This window comes from Nematolebias whitei, chromosome 23 (assembly GCF_014905685.2).
Source record: "Nematolebias whitei isolate Nwh7 chromosome 23, NemWhi1, whole genome shotgun sequence".
In the NCBI taxonomy this organism is placed as follows: Eukaryota; Metazoa; Chordata; class Actinopteri; order Cyprinodontiformes; family Rivulidae; genus Nematolebias; species Nematolebias whitei.
Window position 1 is genome coordinate 24,375,569 of NC_056520.1, and position 18,683 is coordinate 24,394,251.

The 18,683-nt window shown below is 40.2% G+C and overlaps 1 protein-coding gene across 1 annotated transcript in view; it reads right to left on the minus strand.

The window, feature by feature from the left end:
- Positions 1 to 18,683, minus strand: part of igfbp2a (insulin-like growth factor binding protein 2a) — a 23,164-nt gene that overhangs the window by 1,991 nt on the left and 2,490 nt on the right. The window contains exon 2 of the mRNA XM_037696699.1: positions 1,615 to 1,796. Coding sequence (XP_037552627.1) covers positions 1,615 to 1,796 — 182 coding nt within the window. The remainder of the gene's footprint in view (positions 1 to 1,614; positions 1,797 to 18,683) is intronic.

Consider the following 18,683-nt stretch of genomic DNA (forward strand, 5'->3'; position numbering starts at 1 on the left):
ATTAGCTCAGGGCTAATATATATGATGTAGCCTCAGAGCTAATATATATGACGTTAGCCCTAGAGCTAATATATATTATGTAAGCCCCAGAGCTAATACAGTATATATATGATGTTAGCTCCAGACCTAATAGCATAAGCTCCAAAGCTAATAACATTAGCTCCAGCGCCAACATAACTGGTGTTAGCTTCTGTGTTAGTATATATATGGTGTTAGTGCCAGAGCTAATATAAATCATCAATGGTGGGCACAGCTAATCAAAAACTTAACTTTGCTAACCACTAATTTGCTAACTAAAAATTAGCTTTGCTACCGCTAAACCGCTAAAAAAATGATTGGAAGCTAACACTAAAGCGCTAACTTTTATCATACACTGCTATCGCTGATATTAAGACTGTCTGTAGTGTGACAATGTTGTAAGTGAACACAATTTAAAACAGTTCGTGAATCACAAGTAAAGCGTCCATGGCCTGTTCAGAGTTGAGCTTTCAGAAATTAATCTGGTCCATCAGAACCAAAAAGGTAGAGCAGAACTCTGCTGTGCTGATGCAGAGTGATCCATTTAATGTGTGTCAGACGTCTCCCTCATGTCATTTACTATAATGAATTAACTCACGTTGGCAATCCTCTTTGTGGTTAACTACTTTTATAAACTAACTACAAAGTTGCTGTACGTCGTCATCAATATTCTCATGGTAATAAATTTGTTTGTATTAAAGATGTGCGAAATGTGTGAGAGCATCATGTCCCAGAGACAGTCATATCACAGAGTGTTATAAAGCATGCTCAGTAGGAATTATATGTGAAATGTTTGACAGTTTACAATGTTTTTTAGTGTGAAAATGGGTATTAATGCTTTCTGGTTTGGTTTGGCATTTATGTTAAAGTCTCTGTTATTGGTTGTATACTGACAGCATTTGTCAGAGACTGTTTATAGTAGGTATGAGGAGGAAAAAAGCACCAAGAGGGTGATGACATCACCGGGAGGCGCTTAGCTTTGCTTACCTCAACATACCATAGCATAGCATTACTCTATGTACGTCACCATTGTCCTGTATGATTTTAGTGTGGAGCACTTTCTTTTTAAAAAAAGTGCATTTGAATTTACAAGAGTTAAATTTAGCAGGATCTAATTCTGTGGAACATTTTCAAAGTTAGCAAAAAATATTAATATGCTACATGAAAAGTTAGCTCAACTATTAGCAGAACTGTGCCCACCACTGTATATGGTGTTAGCTCCAGAGGTAATAAATTAAACATCACAAAATGTTCAAGTTTGATCATTGGTCCATATATTGTGCATAAGGACTAATACAAAATGTAACTTTATTGTTTTGTTTTAACCTTTTAGCTTTGCTTCCTTGTGTTTTAGTCTCCACTACAACCGATGTATCTCATCGCACCAGAATGTATTTCACCGGTAAAATAATAGCAACATCCTTAGGTGAAAAATGTACGCAAAATATATTTTTTAAATAACTATGAGTTTTCACGAGTCACAATAATCAACTTTTAGTAGAATAGAGAAATACCAACATAATAAGGTCAATATGTGCAAGTAGTCAGAGACCCCTTAAAGATGTTCCACATTTGGTCTATGGAGCAAACACTCACCTGTTTGGGCCGGGTAGGTCTCACCTCTTCTACCTTGTTGGTCTTCATCTTGGTCTTCATCTCCTGTCTGTGCTGGCGTACAGCACTCTCTTTGGGTCCCAGCCAAGTGGTGTCTTTAGTGGGCCTTTGGATAGTGGGGATCTCACTCGCATCCAGATCTGGCTGCAGCTCCACAGCCTCTCCTATGGGGAAAGATGTCAAAATAGTCAGTCAACAATCTCATGATCATCATCATTATGGTATTAGAAGGTGAATTTATTCAAGTAGGACACCACTCATGGTCTAGATATAATGTTCCGATACTGATATGCAAGGTCAGATTTTTGCATTGTCACAATTTAATCTGGTTCTTGGAATCTTTTTTGGGTTGTTTTAGCTAGATGCTTTCGGTTTCAAAGAAAATTTCTAACCTGCATTTTGCCTCTCTCTTAATGTTTATCTGCATTTGGGTCCTGGTTTTTTATTGACCCTAGTTTAATCAAGCCAAAATGAAATGACATGGGTTTTTGGTTTTGTTACCTGCAGCCTGTCACCAACATACCCACTGTTGTACTTTTTTCATTTCAACTTATAAGAGGTTAAAAAAAACAAAAAACATTTTTACCAGCAAAAAATAGCATTTGTGGACAGAAATGATCCAGAGCAAGCCTGTAACCATGTGTAATTCTGCTCTTAGCTTGGTCATTTTAAAATTGAATTGTCAGTATAACTTGAACGACTTTGAGCTCAAAGTCTCCATTCAAGAAACAACTTTTCTATGTTAGGTTTCAGTTTTCAGCCCCTCAGGGTTCCACTTGGCCTAGATCCATGCTAAATTACTTTAAACATCTCCGCACTTTGTCGAATCTTGTCAAACATGAACTTAATAGAAGGGGAAAAAGTCTTCAGACAGATGGTGCAAACAAAGCAAGAGGCCATCAGGTCCAGTCCAACTTGTTGTTTCTGACAACAGTGCATACTTTAGGGTTTGCAGAGAAGGAGTGGAAGAGAGGGGCTCACTCCAAACCAGCTGATTTTAGATAAAAAAAAAAGCACAACACAGATTCTTTACATAGCTCATCGCAACTCTTTTTACTTGTATGGAATAAAATTTCAAACAGCAAATGTGTCAGAACACCAGTTGTTTTTGCTGAATCTTTGGAAGGGATCGGGCATTTCACCTGCACAACTGAGACAGTAAAGAAGGTCAAATACTTGGCCTTTAGGTAGGTAGTTCAAAGTTACCGGTATGTAGGCCAAGCTGTGACAAGAAGACGTGTAAAAACAAAGGTGTGTTTTAGCAGATATGGTAGACCGAGGAGGAAACCTCTGAGGTAAATTTCAAGGACTATGAGAGAATGGGAAAAAGGAAATCCCAAAATGAAGCAATAACAAAGTGCTGGTGCTTTTCACCATTGGATTGATCTGGCCTTGCTGGACTTCCCTCCATGGTGCTACACAGTCTGGAATTCCTTGAAAACAGTTTCTTTGACAACAGAAAAAATGTAGGGGGGAGCAGTTAAAGAAATCAGGCGTGTCCTTGCGCATGTATGCACAAGTCGAGTAGCTAAACTCTCAACACACTTGACTGAGCAGGTGAACCTTAGCTGTCTGATCAACACAAGTGCAAAACCTGCACTTTGTTTTTTCTAATGAAATCTGGGACATCTGGTCAAGCACAGAGAACGTATGCTACTTAATGTACACACACACTAATAAAATGGGTCGAGACCTCATCCTTAGGGGGTACTAGGCCTCTGCACAATAAGCTGCTCCACAGCAGAGGGCTGAGAATCAGCAGAGTCAACAGAGCAGGGACTACCGTCCAGTCGGCTGCTTGACTTAATCTGCACACAATGGCCTGGGAGGCTTCCCCATTCTATATTTGATCCATGTCAAATTCCCAGGTGGCATGTAGGACAGAGGTGACACGGCTGACTGTTCAGGTTCTGGTCAACTGAGCAAATGGTAGTCTTGGCCAGATGGTGGCGGGTGGAAACAAGAAAACTACAATGAACATGATTCCCAAAGTATTACATTGATGCTTCTCTTTATTCTGCCATTAAAAGGGGTGAGAGCAGGCAAAATCAAAGAGTAGAAATAACAAGAGGTTTCAAAACTCTGTTCTCTCAGTTTAGCGTCGTTCCATTAGCGAACACGTCTTAGAACATAATTTGGGTTCAGCGAAGGTAGAAAGTTGGGCTCAATAACTGTTAAACCACAAATTTCAACTTCCTTCAACAATATGCTAATAATTTTATCAAGACAAATCAATCATGCTCCAAATGTTTCCAGGACGGCTTTCTTCCACCTGAACAATATCACTAAAATAAGCAACATCTTGTTCCAAAATGATGCAGAAAAACTGGTCCATGTATCGCTTCAAGGCTGGACTTTTAGCCTCTCACCATTCTGTCAAATTCAGAATAAAATATAAAACCTTCTACCATACAAAACTCTCATCAACCAAGCTTAATCTTACAATAAAAAATCTTATTGTTCCATATTTTCCCAATAGAACACTTCACTCTATGGCTGCAGGTTTACTTGTGGTTCTTAAAGTTTCTAAAATGAGAGGCAGAGCTTCCAGTTTTTATGTTCTTCTCTGAAACCCACCTTTAAAATGTTCTTTTCAATTCAGTTCAAAAATACTTTATTAATCCCAAAGGGAAATTAATTTTGTTGTTGTAGCTCATCTTTGTTTCACTAGAGTTGTTCTAGATGCTGGTGGCTTTGGGCAGGAAGGATCTCTTGAAGCAGTCCGTCCCACAGCAGATCCAAAGAAACTGGCTGCAGATGCCAATCCGTCCACCCAGACCCAGCAGACCCCTTGGTCCTTTTGGGCAGCAAAACTGCCTAAATGCCGGGCAGAACTCTTCCCTGAGCAATGGCCATTACTCCCAGCAGCCTCCCGAGCCCCTCTTTGCCCAAGACTGAACTGCAAGTGCTGGGGGACGATCTCGGTCCTCCTGCTGTCACGAGTCGCGTTTCCCGCTACCTCCAAGATCTCAGGCACTCAAGCACCGCCTCCCGGTAGACGGTAATGCATCCATGGTGCCTCCTTTTCAACTCATTTGGGATTTGGGGCTGTAGTTGAGGTATTATTTGAGCCTTTGAGAGGTTAATCAGCTGCTCCCGGTTGTAAAAACCACCTTACCAGAGGAAGTAATCATCCAAAAAATGTGATTTACATCCAGAAAAAAGAGGAAATAAAGTTTTCAAAAGCAAAATCTCAGAATGAATGTAAGAGAGCTACTCCAACATGCAGCCACTTTGAGCGGTGCAATTCTTTAGGTAATTGCACATCCTTTAAATAAAATGATGTCAGGTAAATATCTTTCTTCTGCAGACTTCACAATTACTTGTGGTTTCTAGAGTTCCTAAAAAAAGGGGGGCAGAGCTTAAAGTTATCAGGCTCCTCTCTTGTTAACCAACTTCCAGTTGTTTTCTTCAGTCTGTCCATGAGGCTGATACTCCGTTTACATTTAGGACCAGGCTTGAAACTCTCCTTTTTGATAAATCCTATAGTTAGGGTCGGCTTGGGTTTCCTGCTCTATCCCTTAGTTATGCTGCTATAAGCTTGGACTACTGAAGTGAAGCACTGACAAACTGAGCACATTTTCTGACGGCCGCTGTCTTTACTCATTCTACTTTAGACTTGGACCTGTTTTCTTTTGCACAGTATCTCCAGGGTTTGTATTAAATTTGTCCATATGTATTCAGTCTTTTTTACATGCAAGATAATATAAAAGAAAACAACTTGGGGTTTGGCTGTAATGGTCTGACAGGTCACAAAGACAAACACCTCTTGTGCTCATCTGGTTTCTGGAATCGCATTGTTAGTTATCAAGAAGGCATCCTAGTGTACCTATAGGGATGTCCAGACAAATCCCACAGGATTAAAATAGCTCACAGATAATCTGACAAAACCCACTCCGGCTGTTCTAAAAACAGGTATCTGTGCCATCTTTGCCAGAGGCGTTGACTTCAGACGTTCATTTGCCAAGAATCTCCTCGTGCCTATTGAGAACCAGAATAACTTTCCAGCCTCCATTTGGGTCAATGATGATTTAAGACTGTACAAACACAGTCTGATAGGCCACAGACACAGAATGTTGCTTCAGTAAGGAAGAGGTGAAAAAAGTAATTACATAAAATTACCATTGATACATGTGTCCTCATTGAACTCAAAAGAGAACATTACTTTGACCACCCAAAATCAGACCTTGGGCCTATCTCTGACCGGACAAAGATTTTTCATCTGTTCAGAGATGAGCAGTCCCGGAAGCAACTGCTTGTATGGAATCATTTGCTACTTGCTTGCGTATTTTAGACACAAACATTATCATCAGTTTAAACCAGTTATGACCGGATCAGGTCCACACATAATGTACATAACTGATTCAATGAGGTCGCACTCCCGTCCCCTTTAAGGGAGTATAGAGTCGAAGAAAGTCAAAATTTTCTGTTGGGTTCGGGACTTTGGTTCTGGTTCTGGGTCAGGATGGACAGAGTCTCAGCGCTGATAACTTGTCCTTTTTTTTTCATTCAACCTTTATTTATACAGGTTAATCCCATTGAGTCTCAGGGACTCATTTACAAGAGAGACCTTAATTTTAACAAAGCGTGATAACAAAAATGGATAACAAAGACAACAATAGACAATCATAAAGGATGCATGCAAATCTAAAAAAATAATAATAATTTAAGCAAGTGAAAATAAAATGGTAATTAAAAGGAAAAGCAGCGAAAAATACTGCTAGATGATAAGGAGGTGTAGAAACTAAAAACAGGAACATGTCTGCATTGGTTTTTCCCATGAACTTGCAGATGTTTGAAGCCACTTAGAGAGGTCAAGGTCGAGAGCATCAGATCTTTTTGCAAGATGTTCCAGGAAACAGGAGCAGAGTAGGAGAAGGCCCTTTTGCCTAGTTCAGTCCTCACTGAGGGGACACTGCATGTAATAATGTCCTGAGAGAGCAGGCTGTAGCTGCACTCACGCAGAGACATGTAGGAGGAGATGTATGAAGGCAGCAGACCAAGAAGTGATTAAAGATGAAAATGTACCAGTGGGAGAATCTGCGTGAAGTTTAGGATGACCAGTTAACCAGTGAATACAGGGTGCAGTAGTGGGTACAGACAGGGTTACAGACAGTTATGAATCTTAGCACATCATGATAGATAGAATCCAACATCAGCAGAGTTCTTGTAGTAGCATTCATGTACATAATGTCATTGTAGTCAATGAAAGGAAAGAAAGTCACATTTACAAGGCGTTTCCTAGCATTCAGATTTAAACATAATCGATTTCTGAAAAAGAAACCCAGTTGAACTTTCAGTTTCCTTACTAGGTTTTCCACATGAAGCTTAAAAGAGAGATACGAGTCGACCAAGATACCCAAATATTTATAGGAATCAACAAACTCAATAGGTACATCATTTGAGGATAAAATCACAGGAAGAACTGCTGGGACCAACTTCCTGTTTGAAAAAAGCATCCAGTTTAGGACAAGTTTGAGGTAGAAAAAAATCAGACTGGATGATGTCAAAGGCGGATTGCAAAAGCTGGAAAGCCTTAGCAACTGTTCTAGCTCGACAATAAACAACTTCAGCATAGAAATGTAAGGATGCATCAGGGATGCTCTGACCTACATTACCTATGTAGATTGTAAAGAGGGTGGGTCCTAAGACTGAGCCTTGTGGTACACCATTGTTGACTGTTAAACAACTGGAGGAAATACCATTATATTGAACACATTGTCTCCGATCTGAAGATAGTTACAGAAACAACAAATGGTATGATCTGAGAAACCAATTTCTAAGAGCTTATGACATAAGATGTCATGATCGACAGTGTCAAAAGCTTTAGACAGGTCTAAGAAAAGTGCAACACAATAATACTTAGAATAATACTTAGCATTCAATGCTTCCACGTCTTTAAAAACTTCAGCGAAGCAGTCGTACTGTGTTGTTTCCTGAAACCAGACTGATGGGGAGGTAAGATGTTAAATGTGTCCAAATACTTTTTGATTTGAGAGTTTATCTGTTTTTCTAGAACCTTGGCTAACATTGGCTTTTATCTGCCTTTACAGAAATTAAATGTTAAAACTTTATTATTTTCTGCCATTATTCGTGTTGGCACGAGTCTCCTCTCCACCTGGGAATAACGAGCCGGCTTCAAACGCCATGGTCGAATGGCTACACCATGTATAACAACTGTTAGTGTTTAACCCTTGTATTGTTTTTTTTTGGGGGGGGGGGGGAGTCAGATACATTCATTTTGTTCTGTTTTTTTTTATTATTAGTTTGGTGAGGTCAATAAACAAATCCTAACAAATCCTAAAAATCCTCCATTATTTTGTCAGAATATTTTCTAATGCTTTCAAAACATCACAGTAACTTTACTAAATACAGAAGTCCCTTGTTACTTCATGGTTTGTTTACTGCAGAGTCGCTCTATCACGGTTTTTCAAAGTAAGATTGGACATGACACACAAATGGCTGATTGATGGATGAACCGCACGATCGGCATGAGATTTTTATTTAAAATAAATTATTTTAAATTATTTAGCACCTGCTGCACCTTTGTGCAGCCCATACTGCAGTAGAAACATCCTAATGCAGCTGATCAACTGTTCACATTGCAGCACGTAGAAGTGGGCGTGGCCAAGAGCTCTTGCAGGTGGCAAAGAGCAGAGGAGGCAAGGAGCTGAAATCATGACATTCTGTGCTCTTTTAAAACTACTACTTACAACTTGTACTACTATTCCTACTTCGCGGTTTTTCACTTATCGCGGGTCTTCAGGGTACGGATCCCCCGCGATAACCAGGGACTACTATATTTGTGTTCCTTTGGGGAAAAAATCATTAGAATACATCGTAAAAAAAAAACTTTTAATCCCATATTTATCATGTCATAAATAATACACTCCTCAGTGATTTTTTTTACCTCTATCTCTATACTTTAAGTTTTTTAATTAGCCCACTAGGTGGTGCTCCGCTTTTATATTTGTGAGCCTCTGTAAAAAATAAAATACGACGCAGTTCAACTAACCCTGGGAAAGTTACGTCTTCCTGGTTGTCGCTGCGGAATCACACTTCTCATCATGTGTGACAAAATCAATTTAGTTTGGTGTAGTTTGGATATAAAAAGCAAAAATGCACTTATAATATGCACAAGTAAAGATTTCATACTAAAAACCTGATCGATATGCGTGCAGGCTGCAGAGTCGTTCGGTCTTCGACAGACAGCGGTTGACCACTATCGGTATTATACCGTGAGGAAACTAAGTATTTGAACACCCTGCGACTTTGCAAGTTCTCCCGCTTAGAAATCATGGAGGGGTCTGAAGTTTTCATCTTAGGTGCATGTCCACTGTGAGAGACATAATCTAAAAAAAATAATAATAATCTGGAAATCACAATGTATGATTTTTTTTAAATAATTTATTTGTGTGTTACTGCTGCAAATAAGTATTTGAACACCTGCCAGTCAGCAACAATTCTGGCCCTCAAAGACTTGTTAGTCTGCCTCTAAAAAGTCCACCTGCACTCCACTTATAATTTTAAATTAGAAGCACCTGTTTGAGGTCATTAGCTACATAAAGACACCTGTCCACCCCACAAAATCAGTAAGACTCCAACTACTAACATGGCTAAGACCAAAGAACTGTCCAAAGACCCCAAAGACAAAATTGTAGACCTCCACAAGGCTGGAAAGGGCTACGGGGCAATTGTCAAGCAGCTTGGTGAAAAAAGATCAACTGTTGGAGCAATTATTAGAAAATGGAAGATGCTAAACATGACTGTCAATCTCCCTCGGACTGGGGCTCCATGCAAGATCTCACCTCGTGGCGAATCAACGATCTAAGAAAGGTGAGGAATCAGCCCAGAACTGCACGGGAGGAGCTGCTCAATGACCTGAAGAGAGCTGGCACCACTGGTTCCAAGGTTACTGTGGGTAATACACTAAGACGTCATAGTTTAAAATCCTGCATGGCACGGAAGGTTCCCCTGCTTAAATCAGCACACGTCCAGGCCCGTCTTAAGTTTGCCCATGACCATTTGGATGATCCTGAGGAGTCATGGGAGAAAGTTATGTGGTCAGATGAAACCAAAATAGAACTTTTTGTTCTTAATTCCACTCGCTGTGTTTGGAGGACAAAGAATGAAGAGTACCATCCCAAAACACTATCCCTACTGTGAAGCATGGGAGTGGAAGCATCATGCTTTGGCGGTGTTTTTCTGCACATGGGACAGGACAACTGCACTGTATTAAGGAGAGGATGACCGGGGCCATGTATTGTGAGATTTTGGAAAACGACCTCCTTCCCTCTGTTAGAGCATTGAAGATGGGTCGTGGCTGGGTCTTCCAACATGACAATGACCCGAAGCACACAGCCAGGATAACCAAGGAGTGGCTCCATAAGAAGCATATCAAGATTCTGGAGTGGACTAGCCAGTCTCCAGACCTAAACTCTATAGAAAATCTTTGGAGGGAGCTCAAACTCCGTGTTTCTCAGTGACAGCCCAGAAACCTGGCTGATCTAGAGAAGATCTGTGTGGAAGAATGGGCCAAAATCCTGCTGCAGTGTGTGTGCAGACCTGGTGAACAACTACATGAAACCTTTGACCTATGTAATTGCAAACAAAGGATACTGTACCAAATATTAACATTGATTTTCACAGCAGCACTAACACACAAATAAATTGTAAAAAAATCTTACATTGTGATTTCTGGATTGTTTTTTTTTTAGATTATGTCTCTCACACTGGACATGCACCTAAGATGAAAATTTCAGACGCCTCCATGATTTTTAATTTAAAATAAAAAGAAATCCTTTTGGGCATACCAATGTGGTAAAATGCCTTTTTTTTTTTTTTGGTAATATTGCTGTAAAATAAATATTTTCTCACTTTTTTAAAAACTGAAATGTGGAAGGGTTTTTTAGACAAAAGACCCTTAAAGAGTTGTATAAAAAATGTCATTTAAATTTGACATTTGTATTTCAGGTTGAGATAGTTCTAAAAGACTTAGTAGTAAAATTGTACTTTTAAGCAATTAAATAAGGTGGACAATTTTTCCCCTAAGGATCATAAAGTTAAAAGACAATACAAGGGTTAAAAGCCTAGCATTGACGGAATGGGTACAGCCTTTCATGAACATCTTTTGTTGAGAAATGACAGCGTTTTAGCTGTTTTGGTTGAACCTTGCAAACAACATTATGTGAAGTCTCAATGCACATCTTACACAAGCTGAATGCCGATGTCCCCCGACACTGAGAGATTTGAATAGTGAATGTTTTTAGTTTTCAAGATGAGTGTTTTTCTTAACAGGGAATGCAAGCAAGCCTTTGTTGCTAGATAAATGGGCAGAAGTTACTGTGTAGAAGAACAGAGGTAGTTTTATGTTGTTTCGTTCTTGTTTGTGGAAGCACAGAGTGACAAATGTTGGTGAGTGCAGGGAGCAATTTTATCCACCACCAAGCATAATGGCAGAGCCAAGCGGTGGCAAATGATGGCCTTGGCACCCATAAATTATTCCTCGGCCACCCCAGGAATTTCAGGAAACTACACTTTACTATCAAAACTAGAAAGCGTAGTTTTCTCAAATGATTGGGGTGGCACACACACACGCACACACACACACATACACACATATATATGTGTGTATGTGTGTTTATATGTATATATGCACATGTGCTGGTCATAAAATTAGAATATCGTGAAAAAGTTTATTTATTTCAGTAAATTAATTCAAAAAGTGAAACTTGTATATTATATTCATTCATTACACACAGAGTGATATGCTGGTGAAGATTCTCAGTCATCCAGGACATGATGAATTCAAAAAGCATTCAATACAAAAACAACTGGACTTTATTTGTAACAGAAAACGTTTCGCTCCTCATCCGAGGAGCTTTCTCAATTCAAAGAGCAGAGAGTGAGAGATACAGGTTATAAGGCTGAGTGAGATAAGACACACACACACATAAGACACACACACACATAAGACACACACACACACATATATGTAGATTGGCAGTTCACACCTAAAAACCTAAACAGTAGGTCTTTGTTCCTCTAATTCACAGTCGAGGCCCCTCTGTTCCCATCAGGCGTGAAAACCGGCTGGGGATCTGTTTTAAAGTTGCATTATATGTTTTTGAAAGTGGGAATCTGAGGCCTCCTCCTCTGTTAAGAGACGGCTTTTCTCTTTTTACATAAATTGCTTCCTTTACCCCCCTCTCAAACCATCTGTGTTCTCGGTCCAAAATGTGCACCAGTATCTTCTGTTTGACTCCCACCATCCACTGGAACACAAACTCTGTCATCAGAACTTTACAACATCGGGCCGAATGCGTCCCCACGAAGACAGAAGGGAAGGAAAAGGAACTGAAACACGTTCAAGAAGCTCTTCAAACATGTGGATATCCTAACTAGGCTATTGTCAAGTCAGCGAGGAAATCTACAAAACACACCAATAAACAGAAAAAGGAGAACAACAGACGTAAAAACATTGTCATCCCTTATGTTGCTGGAGTATCAAAGAAATTCAGAAGGATATTCAACGAACACAAGATCCCAGTACATTTCAAACCCAGCAGGACTCTCAGACAGAGGCTGGTCCACCCTAAAGACAAAACACCCAAACAGAGTGGTGTAGTGTATGCGGTCCAGTGCAGCGAGGACTGTCAAGACCTCTACATTGGAGAAACTAAACAGCCTCTTCACAGACGCATGTCTCAACACAGGAGAGCCACCTCCTCTGGACAAAATTCCGCAGTTCACCTCCACCTCACAGATAAGGGACACTCTTTTGAGGACCAAAATGTGCACATTTTGGACCGAGAACACAGATGGTTTGAGAGGGGGGTGAAGGAAGCAATTTATGTAAAAAGAGAAAAGCCGTCTCTTAACAGAGGAGGAGGCCTCAGATTTCCACTTTCAAAAACATATAATGCACCTTTAAAACAGATCCCCAGCCGGTTTTCACACCTGATGGGAACAGAGGGGCCTCGACTGTGAATTAGAGGAACAAAGACCTACTGTTTAGGTTTTTAGGTGTGAACTGCCAATCTACATATATGTGTGTGTGTGTGTCTTATGTGTGTGTGTGTCTTATCTCACTCAGCCTTATAACCTGTATCTCTCACTCTCTGCTCTTTGAATTGAGAAAGCTCCTCGGATGAGGAGCGAAACGTCTTCTGTTACAAATAAAGTCCAGTTGTTTTTGTATTGAACGCTTTTTGAACACACAGAGTGATATATTTCAAATGTTTATTTATTTTAATGTTGATGATTATAACTGACAACTAATGAAACCCCCAAATTCAGTATCTCAGAAAATTAGAATATTACTTAATACCAATTTTAAAAAAAATGATTTTGAGAAATGTTGGCCAACTGAAAAGTATGAACATGAAAAGTATGAGCATGTACAGCAGTCAGTACTTAGTTGGGGCTCCTTTTGACTGGATTACTGCAGCAATGCGGCGTGGCATGGAGTCGATTAGTCTGTGGCACTGCTCAGGTGTTATGACAGCCCAGGTTGCTCTGATAGTGGCCTTCAGCTCTTCTGAATTGTTGGGTCTGGTGTATCACATCTTCCTCTTTGCAGTACCTCATAGATTTTCTATGGGGTTAAGGTCAGGTGAGTTTGCTGGTCAATTAAGAACAGGGATACCATGGTCCTTAAACCAGGTACTGGTAACTTTGGCACTGTGTGCAGGTGCCAAGTCCTGTTGGAAAATGAAATCTGCATCTCCATAAAGTTGGTCAGCAGCAGGAAGCATGAAGTGCTCTAAAACTTCCTGGTAGATGGCTGCATTGACCTCGGACCTCAGAAAACGCAGTGGACTAACACCAGCAGATGACATGGCACCCCAAACCATCACTTAACTGTGGAAACTTGACACTGGACCTCAAGCAACATGGATTCTGTGCCTATCCTTTCTTCCTCCAGACACTGGCTCCTTGATTTCCAAAGGAAATGCAAAATTTACTTTCATCAGTGAACATAACTTTGGACCACTCAGCAGCAGCCTCAGGTGAAACACTTTTGATGCTGTCTCTGTTCAAGAGTGGCTTGACACAAGGAATGTGACAGCTGAAACCCATGTCTTGCATACATCTGTGCATGGTGGTTCTTGAAGCACTGACTCCAGCTGCAGTCCACTCTTTGTGAATCCCCTCACATCGTGGAATGGGTTTTGTTTCACAATCCTCTCCAGGGTGCAGTTATCCCTATTGCTTGTACACTTTTTTCTACCACATTGTTTCCTTCCCTTCACCTCTCTATTAATGTGCTTGGACACAGAGCTCTGTGAACAGCCAGCCTCTTTAGCAATGACCTTTTGCGTCTTGCCCTCCTTGTGCAAGGTGTCAATGGTCGCCTTTTGGACAACTGTCATGTCAGCAGTCTTCTCCATGATTGTGTAGCCTACAGAACTAGACTGAGAGACCATTTAAAGGTCTTTGTAGGTGTTTTGAGTTAATTAGCTGATTAGAGTGTGGCACCAGGTGTCTTCAATTTTGAACCTTTCACAATATGCTGACAGGACCACATTGCTAACAGAACCACAGTGCTAACAGGACCACACTGCTAGTGCTAACAGTACAAAGCTGCTAACAGAACCACATTGCTAACATGATCATTCTGCTAACAGGTCCACACTGCTAACAAAACCACTCTGCCATAGGCGTCACAACCATTATATGTGAAGGGGACATGTCCCCCCACATTCAAAAGACGTTAATTTGGATCTCCCCCACCCCCCCAGTGTTTCTGCTCTGAGTTTCCTGCCTTGGCAGAAAACATGCACACGTGGAGGAGGTGGAGACGCCTCTGTGTTGCTTGCTTGCCAGTTTAGCAAGCTTAGTGCGGGCAGTTGTTGACCGGGAGGGGGTAATCATAAACATATGTACATGGTTAGGAAGATGCTTGAGGGGAGCGCTACGTCCGTAGCATCTTAGCTTAGCAGTAGCTGTGACGCTGTAAGACACTGCAGGTGTAAGAGATGCAGTGTGTTCAGGTGCATTAAAGTTGAAATGTCTTTAAAATCCCACACTTTATTGTCCTCAAGCTTCGTGAGAAACATCATTTAGATGAGTAGTGTTGAACACAAGTAGAAAAAGTCCAGTGGTGATGTTTTTTATATCTCTATAAACACAAACAGTGCTGATCTGAGGCTGTGTTAAAGTGCATTAAAGTCGAAATGTCTTCAAAACCCACAGTTGAATTTACACAAACTTGGCGAGAAACATTCTTTAAATGGAATTAAAATAAGGAAATCTAGATGAAATGCTTTATTGTACACTAGTGTACACTGTTTTTGCACGTGCACACACCTCAGTGTGTCCCCCACATATTACGGATTCTTCTGACACCCTTGCACTCTGGTAACAAGATCATGCCACTAACAGAACCACAATGCTAACAGTTCAAAGCTGCTAACAGGTCCACACTGCTAACATGATGATGCTGCTAACAGATCCACACTGCTAACAGGAACATGCTGTTAATAGGATCAGGTTGCTAACAGGACCACGTTGCTAACAGAACCACTCTGCTTACAGGATCATGCCGCTGACAGGACCACCTTGTTAACAGAACCACACTGCTAAGAATACCATGCTGCTAACAGGACCATGCTGCAAACAAGACCACACTGCTAACAGAACCACAGTGCTAACAGGATCACACTGCAAACAGGACCATGCTTTTAACAGTACAAAGCTGCTAACAGGATCATGCTGCTAACAGAACCACACTGCTAACATGATCGTGCTGCTAACAGATCCACACTGCTAACAGGACCATGCTGCTGATAGGATCAGGCTGCTAACAGGACCACATTGCTAACAGAACCACTCTGCTAACAGGATCATGCCGCTGACAGGACCACCTTGTTAACAGAACCACAGTGCTAACAGGATCACAGTGCTAACAGAACCACACTGCTAACAGTACCATAATGCTAACAGGTCCACACTGCTAACAGGATCATGTTGCTAACATTACCACACTTTTAACAGTACAAAGCTGCTAACAGGACCATGCTGCTAACAGAACTATGCTGCTAACAGGGCCATGCTGCTAACAGAACCACACTGCTAACAGAACCACACTGCTAACAGGATCATGCTGCTAACAGGTCCACACTGCTAACAGGATCATGTTGCTAACAGGACCACACTGCTAACAGGATCATGCTGCTAACAGGTCCACACTGCTAACAGGATCATGTTGCTAACAGGACCACACTGCTAACAGGATCATGCTGCTAACAGGACCACACTGCTAACAGGATCATGCTGCTAACAGGTCCACACTGCTAACATTACCATGCTGCTAACAAGACTACAGTGTTAACAGAACCACACTGCTAACAGAACCACTTTGCTGACAGGACCATGCTGCTAACAGTAACAGTGTTTTTATAACCCTATTTTTATTTTAATTGCTTTATATTGTTGTCTGTACTCTATATGTTGTCTGTCTGTAACAGGTCTCTCTTGAAAATGAGTCCTTGTGACTCAATGAGACTACCTGTATAAATAAAGTTTAACAAAATGACATACATTGGCTGTAGTGGAGACAAAAACACAAGCAATCAAGGCTAAAAAGTTACATGTAACAATAAAATTACATGTTTTGTATTAGTTAGTCCTTATGCTAGATATGGATCAAAACAATCAAACGTGATCAACTTGTGATGTTTAATTAATTAGCTCTGGAGCTAACGTCATTAGAAAGCTGAGTCATTTCTTCATTCTTCTCTCTGTCGACGCACAATTCAAATTAAAAGTACAGAACATCTGATAATGTCCAAAATTAATATTCAAGCTGGATGGAGCTCACACTGAAGCAACCTGTCGTTTTACCCAGAATGCACTGCAGCATAAATAAAATGGTGACATTTGTGCGTCGCTAATTAAAAACAAAAACTTATTATTTAACTTATTTAACATTATTCTTATTTGTGGTTTTAAATCAAAGTATTTTCTTGGTCAAATCGTTGAATGATTATGTAGTGAACCAGATAACCTCAAATCTACCAGATGGACAGAGACTGTTATTTTCATTGATCTGAATAAGTCTGAACCATCTGATGAACTTTCTTTCTTGAATTAATCAAGCAGAAAAGACAATTCTTTATAATCATTACTGTCTTACAAATGTTTTGATAATCAAATTGTGTTAGTTCACTCAATGCTTTACAGGTTGAAAAGAACTACTAATTTTTATTTTACATAAACAGTAAGTAATGATTTTTGTTCCTCATTCAAAGCAGAAATCACCTGAATATGCCTTTCTTGATTTTTCTGTCTGAAATGAGCAAGCTGTCGTAAGTATGTGAAAGGTTGGTCTTCGGTCAACTAAAATGTTTACTGAAGAAGAAATGTCATGTTTAAACTTTTTCAGAAGATTACTAAGAGTAGACTCCAAAAAGTCTGCTGCTTCTGCAATAATCTTTTCTGTATGTTAAACAAGTTTCATTCTCTGACCTCGACTGTTGATAAACACCTTACGTCAAAAACCACTCCTCTTTCTGGTCCTTCCACGAATCAGAAAGCTCTAAATTGAACAGGAAGTCGACCCAAATAAAATGTGGCAACTCCCCAGTTCAAGTTAGATTGAGAGTTCTGAGAGATGTTGGATTGGGAGCTGACAACAGGTCCGATAGTCTAACAGAATGAGAAGATTGAGAATGCAGCCGGTTCTGAAAGTTTCAGAGCAATGAAGAATCCAGAGGTTTTGGGATTATAATTCTGTTTTGAGCTAATCAACGCACGACTTTCTGAAGGTTTGGTAGCTCTCGACGGAGACGCTGAAACGAGTCAGAAAGGAACTACATCCAACGCTGATTCATCGTCAACAGGTAGATGGTTCTATTTTGACCAAGTGTACCGTGAGAAGCTGAGATCGGACGGAGCGTGCAACTTCTGGTTAAACAGATTAAATCTCCCTCACATATTCCTCTGTAAGATAAATCTCAATTTACTCTTAAACTCACCTCTCTCTCATAAATCAGTACAGATATTTTTAGAAATGTCTGAAGCAAAGTCCTCAAATCACCGCCGAGTGATTTGAAGTTCATTTTCTGTGAAACTGTCTGTTATTATTTTCATATTTTGCCAAATTAATGTAAATGTTTGATGTTAAACTTTGATTTTGAAAATAAATGATTCCATTCATTTGATGGGTCAAAGATAAATAACGTCTCTCGTTCATTTTTCTGTTAAATTCAATGCACGGCATTTACAGTCAGAAAAATGAAGAACTCGTGAATATTGTATGCATATATAATTCATATATTTGTCATACAACAAGTGACACGTACCTCACGTGTATCACTACAATTATCAGTTTTTATTCAAACTTTAGACTCACCATAAGATAAAGATCTCATGGTATTTGCCCAATATATGATTGCAGAGGTCAATTGGCTGTGGTGGCCATCTTAAATTAGACTGACTCCAACAGCTGTAGATGTGCATCAATGCACCCACTAGTTCATGAGATATTTTGTTAAAGACACACAGATAAATACACAAATACTCTGACTTCTTCGGCTTTTTGGTGATAAAAAGCTAGACAGACAAGAATTCAGTAGGTTGTTAAAAAGCAGCTAAATATCTGAGAACAGATCTCACCTCAAGTCATTTAAACAGGCTCTTATGCAATCACTTAATTATCTTTTATAATTAAATTTGTTCTCCTGTTTAAATGTAATTTCCTTCAATTAAGGACTTATTTCCTGCCCTTTTTTTCCTATACGAGTCAAAACTTTATTCAGGAAACCAGAAGGAAGAATGAAGGAAAAAAAATGAGCATCTGGAACGGTCAACAAGTCTGCAACAAGTCCACCTTTCCCAGTCAGAGCATTCCTTGCTGTTGCACAAATCTATCATTTCTGACGATCCGAGTCCAGCTTCTGATGGGGTTGACAGGCGACATGGACTCTGGAAGGCAGTTCTTATGTTCAGGTGGCTGGATGTTGGAAAACCCAAGAGATCCAGCTGTTTTGGAGACCAGCTTGTAAGAGTAGTTCTTGCTGCAGCCCCAAGATGGCCGCCAATCACCA